Consider the following 6,000-nt stretch of genomic DNA (forward strand, 5'->3'; position numbering starts at 1 on the left):
CAATCAATCAATTTTATTTATATAGCGCCAAATCACAACAAACAGTTGCCCCAAGGTGCTTTATATTGTAAGGCAAGGCCATACAATAATTACGTAAAAACCCCAACGGTCAAAACGACCCCCTGTGAGCAAGCACTTGGCGACAGTGGGAAGGAAAAACTCCCTTTTAACAGGAAGAAACCTCCAGCAGAACCAGGCTCAGGGAGGGGCAGTCTTCTGCTGGGACTGGTTGGGGCTGAGGGAGAGAACCAGGAAAAAGACATGCTGTGGAGGGGAGCAGAGATCAATCACTAATGATTAAATGCAGAGTGGTGCATACAGAGCAAAAAGAGAAAGAAACACTCAGTGCATCATGGGAACCCCCCAGCAGTCTAAGTCTATAGCAGCATAACTAAGGGATGGTTCAGGGTCACCTGATCCAGCCCTAACTATAAGCTTTAGCAAAAAGGAGAAGTTTTAAGCAGTTGAAGGTCATACTCTGGGCCCAGTGCTTTTACATGGAGAATATTTGGACCAGCTGTTCCAAAAAACTATTCACACTGATAGTTACCATGAAACGTTAATGTGACGTCACCTTTCTTTTTGTTGCACGACCTTTGACCTTGAGTTTGACCTTAGGTTGTGCCTTGGTCCAGAATAAAGTTGTTGCATTTTAGGTAGAATGGATCAGATGTCACAGACGCACAGAACCAAATATTACAGTATAAGTGGATCAAAAAGAATTTGCATCAATCTGTATCAAACATGCGTTGCACCTTTGTTTTTGGTTTAATACTCTTTAAAAAAAAAAGTGATTTCCTGCACAGTGACTGAGTTCCCATCATGCAAAGGGATAGTGTTCTGTTCCACTCAATACCTTTTTGCATCAGCAAAGCAGCAATAACTATTGTTTTCACATGCCTGTGTGTGTGTATTTGTGTAAGATAACTCACTAATGGCTGGATGGATTTCCTTTAAACTTGATGGGAATATTACTTGGATAGATGTCTAGAGGTGATTAGATTTTGGAGTAGTTTGGTCAAAGGTCAAGGAAAATATGGTCTGAAAACTTTTTGTTGTATATCAACAACCAAATGGATATGATTTCATATTGAAGTCGCTTACTGTCAAAACCACCATCACAGACAGATGTATATTGACTTGCACATTTATACGGTGGCGTCATTAGTCTCATTAGTGCGTTATGTGTGTTTTTCACAATATTTGTACATAGTGAAATATTTGTTTTGAAATATATTACAGCACAGGCACACCTGTGTATTAATTATTTTCTTCTTCTTGAAGTGTGTCCTCAAACTGTTTCCCATGAGTCTTTGTGTCAGTTTGGCTCCTTCACGCTAAATCGTGTAAAATGATCTCCCAGAAAAAATAACACATTTTTTTACTTTCTCTTGAAATAATACATTGTTTGACTTCATGTGCACAGTAACAGGCCACATCAGAGTGACACTACTAAAATTGTGTTTGTGGTGATACACCTAAAGACCAGCCAGGCCTCCCGGTGACCCCGAGGTAAACGGGTTCTGGTTTTGGCTGCTGGGCAGTAACTTGTGATGGACCGGCGGCCTCTCACCCAGAGAGACCCGCTGGACGAGAAAGGTGCATTCAACAGTTCTGTTTGCATATGAAGATGCTGTTTTAGGTCCTGATTCGGACCAGGACCTCCTGAAAGTACCAACCTACCCACCATCTGATTTGCAGAACCCAAATCCTGAGTCGGAACCCCGAAACAGCCTGGTCAGTGGGGATAGAGAAGACAAAACATGAAGCATGTGTGGGGACCCCACGCACAGACCCGGTGTAACGGAGGTCAGTGCGCCGCGCGCTCGTTACCTTGGTAACCACATTCTGGCTCAGTCCCGCCCGCAGCTCCAGCCTCCACTCCCTGCACGCGCACAGCGTGCCGTCACCGGAACCGTCGCCGGTGCCGTTGAGCTGCAGCGGCGCGGGCGCCGCGGTAACGGTCCAGTTGCTGTCGTTGGCGCGGGGCTGCACGCACGTGCCGCTGGGGTGCGCCAGCAGGAAATAATCCGAGAACTGGCTGAACCCGATCAACAAAGCCGGTATCCAGGTCAAGACCACGAGGTGCCGCTGGTACTTTCCGAACCCCCCGAGAGACGGCAGAACCGAGCCGTCGACGTGCGGCAGCAGCCGCGGTGCCGCCGGCTGCTGCTCCAGCGGGGTGAAGCCGTTATCGGGCTGCGCCGCTGACGAGCCGCGTGCCATCACAGCCCCGTGTGCCTCCGCCGCCGCGCGCTCTGCGTGAAAATCCTGTGGCCAAAAAAAAAAAAAAAAAAAAAAACCGCAGCGCTCAGACGGCCGTGATGAGCCAACAAAGAGCCCACAGAACGGCCCCGCGCACGATCACACCGTCATGGCGAGGCGCGGGTCCATCACCGGATCCATCCGCGTGCAGCTGGACCCGGCTGTAGAAGTGGATTCTGCAGCCCCTAATCAGCTCCCGGTCCTTCATCCATGCGCGCCACAGGTCTCCAGAGAGTGACCCCTGCAGGTTCTCATCACTTAGCCACGCTCAGGCTCCAGAGTCCGACATGTCCGACCCCCATGGTCCACCTGGAGGCAGAACAGTTTCCAAACGCAGCCTCCCGTTTGGGTTGTCTCGGACTTTACGGAGGGGGGGAGCAAACCCCGCCCATCGACGGTCGCGCTGTGCGCCGCGATTGGAGACTTTGTCTGCATCCAACAATGAGCCTCTTTGTGCCGAATCCGGATCCTACACAGGGTCCCAAAAACAAAGACCGTGAGAAACCCCGGCTCAGGCCCGGGAGTCTCCAGGGCGCAGAGGACCAGGAGGGTTCGGGTTCGAATGGTGAGGTGAAGGTGTTTGTTTGAGCAACTCGAGGAGACAATAGACTGAGCTCCGTCGTTAGCCGCCAGAAGGCGACACAGTACCACAAACTCAATCATGACAAAGTGTGGAATCATACAAAAGATTAAAAATAATAATAATAAAAAAAATTAAAGAAAAGATTGTGCTTTTTAAAAAGTACACTTTCTAATTTAACAATTTGGTTTCTGACTGCGAGGCGCTAAGAGGAAACATTTAATATGTATTACAGTGGGGAAAATAAGTATTTGACCTCCTGTCAGTTTCGCAGGTTTTCCCACCTACAAAGAATGTAGAGGTCTGTAATGTTTATCGTAGGTATACTTCAATTGTGAGAGACAGAATCTAAAAACAAAAATCCAGAAAATCACATTGTATGATTTTTAAATAATTATTTTGCATTTTATTGCATAAAATAAGTATTTGTCCCCTTAGAAAAACAGAGCTTAACAATTGGTACAGTAGCCTTTGTCTGCAATTACAGAGGTCAGACATTTCCTGTAGTTTTTCACAAGGTTTTCACACACTGCAGCAGGGATTTTGGTCCACTCCTCCATACAGATCTTCTCCAAATCATTCAGGTTTGGAGTTTCAGCTCCCTCCAAAGATTTTCTATTGAGTTCAGGTCTGGAGACTGGCCAGGTCACTCCAGGACCTTGAAATGCTTCTTACGGAGCCCCTCCTTAGTTGCCCTGGCTGTGTGTTTGGGGTCATTGTCATGCTGAAAGACCCAGCCATGACCCATCTTCAATGCTCTTACTGAGGGAAGGAGGTTGTTTAGCAGAATCTCGCAATACATGACCCCATCCATCCTCCCTTCAATATGGTGCAGTCGTCCTGTCCCTTTTGCAGAAGAGCACCCCCAGAGTATGATGTTTTCACCCCCATGCTTCACGGTTGGAATGGTTTTCTTGGGGTTGTTCGCATCCTCTAAACATGGTAAGTGAAGTTGATTCCAAAACGCTCTATTCTGGTCTCATCTGACCACATGACCTTCACCCATGCCTCCTCTGGATCATCCAGATGGTCACTGGTGAACTTCAAACGGGCCTGGACATGAGCTGGCTTGAGCAGGGGGACCTTGCTGCCCTGCAGGATTTTAAACCATGACAGCATCATGTGTTACTAATGTAATCTTTGTGACTGTGGTCCCAGCTCTCTTCAGGTCATTGACCAGGTCCTCCTGTGTAGTTCTGAGCTTTCTCAGAATCATCCTTACCCCACAAAGTGAGATCTTGCATGGAATCCCAGACCAAGGGAGATTGACAGTCATCTTGTGTTTCTTCCACTTTCTAATAAATAATCATGACAGTTGTTGTCTTCTACCAAGCTGTTTGCCTGTTGTCCTGTAGTTCATCCCAGCTTTGTGCAGGTCTACAGTTTTGTCCCTGGTGTCCTTAGACAGCTCCTTGGTCTTTGCCATGGTGGATAGATTGGACTGTGTTTGATTGAGTGTGTGAACAGGTGTCTTTTATACAGGTAACAAGTTCAAACAGGTGCAGTTAATACAGGTAAAGAGTGCAGAATAAGAGGGCTTCTTAAAGAAAAATTAACAGGTCTGTGAGAGACAGAATTCTTGCTGGTTGGTAGGTGTTCAAATACTTATTTCATGCAATAAAATGCAAATTAATTATTTCAAAATCATACAACGTGCTTTTGTTGATTTTTGTTTTTAGCTTCTGTCTCTCACAGTTGAAGTGTACCTACGATAAACATTACAGACCTCTACATTCTTTGTAGGTGGGAAAACCTGCAAAACTGACAGGGGGTCAAATACTTATTTTCCCCACTGTATATTAAAGTAGGTCAGATTAATAAAGAATATAATCTTTTTTTAAATCCTGTGGCTTTGGTCTGATTCCATTTTAAAAATACTGTGCGGCGGTGAGACTTAACCGGTGACCTGGTACTCTGTCCTTTCAGAGGATCTTGGGGCGCCACTGGACTTTGTGTCAAACTACCTGAGGAGACTCAGATGAGCAGAATCACCTGCACTTTGAGGGAACATCAGCTTTGACATGTTGACCATGGTCATCATCCAGCATGCAGGTGCTTCAGTGTCAAGGACCCCAGCAGGTGGGGAAGGCCACACCCGCACCTCACCTGGCTGCAGCATGTTGATGGATTGTCTGCCTGGGTGGTTACCATCCAGGACCAATGACATTTCCATGGTGTTTAATGAATGCAGCAGTGTGTGACAACCAACACATGGTCCTAGTCTTGTCTTGATTTGACAAGTGATTTTTTTTTGTGACAAAATTAGTGGTTTAGTGGTTAGCACTGTTGCGTCACAGGTCCTGCGATCATGTCTTGCCTGTTCCTTTTGTGTGGAGTTTGCATGTTCTCTCCGTGTTTGCGTGGGTTACATTCTAGTTTCCACTGGCTTCCTCCCCCATCCAAACACGTGGAAACTTTGGGGCAGCACGTTGGCTTAGTGATTCGCATTGGTGCCTCACAGTAAGAACATCATGGGTTCGAGTCCCACCTGTGGCCTTTCTGTGTGGAGTTTGCATGTTCTCCCCATGTTTGTGTGGTTTCCTCTGGGTGCTCCGGTTTCCTCCACATCTAAAGACATGCTGGTTAGGTGGATTGGAAACTTTATAATTATCCAGGTCTCCTTTGCAAAAGAGGGCTCGATCTCAACGGGACTAACCTGGTTAAATAAAGATTAAATTAAATTAAAATAACCTCCTACAGCCCACCTGCAGTACCTTCATGGCCCACCAGGGGCTAAGGCTCAAACATCAGGAACATCACTGATGACATTTAGTTTAATGATTTTAGGATTTTTAATATAGAGCAGCCTGAATACTGATTTTACTTTTTCTTTAAAATGCAAAGAACTAATTATTTGTTTGTCCATGATGTCCCAAAGTTCCACTAAAGACATCTGTGCAAAACCTATGCAATTTGGTCCAAGAATTCAAAAATCTAAAATTCAAAAGCCCTACATGTCCTCTAAATATCAGTCATAAAGTGCTGAGTTGGGATCCAGACCCAGTTTCAGACTGCATCCTGTCTGTGCATCCATCCATGAAGATATCTGATATTACATCAGACTCAGACTCTGATTTGAATTTGGCTTCTGGACATACAAAAAGTATTTTTTTGCTCTTTGACCCGTGATGGTAAAATATTTTTCTTTTTAATCA

The 6,000-nt window shown here is 45.8% G+C and overlaps 1 protein-coding gene across 1 annotated transcript in view; it reads right to left on the bottom strand.

Annotated features, from left to right (window-relative positions):
* LOC117519434 (solute carrier family 22 member 23) overlaps window positions 1-2,406 on the bottom strand; it is a 39,567-nt gene extending 37,161 nt beyond the window's left edge. Inside the window, exons 1-2 of the mRNA XM_034180781.1 lie at window positions 2,371-2,406; window positions 1,834-2,271 (exon numbers count right to left, since the gene is read on the bottom strand). Of these exons, the coding sequence (XP_034036672.1) occupies window positions 1,834-2,271; window positions 2,371-2,406 (474 nt within the window). The remainder of the gene's footprint in view (window positions 1-1,833; window positions 2,272-2,370) is intronic.
* Window positions 2,407-6,000: the final 3,594 nt, after the last annotated feature.

Source organism: Thalassophryne amazonica, chromosome 10 (assembly GCF_902500255.1).
Source record: "Thalassophryne amazonica chromosome 10, fThaAma1.1, whole genome shotgun sequence".
Taxonomy (NCBI): domain Eukaryota; kingdom Metazoa; phylum Chordata; class Actinopteri; order Batrachoidiformes; family Batrachoididae; genus Thalassophryne; species Thalassophryne amazonica.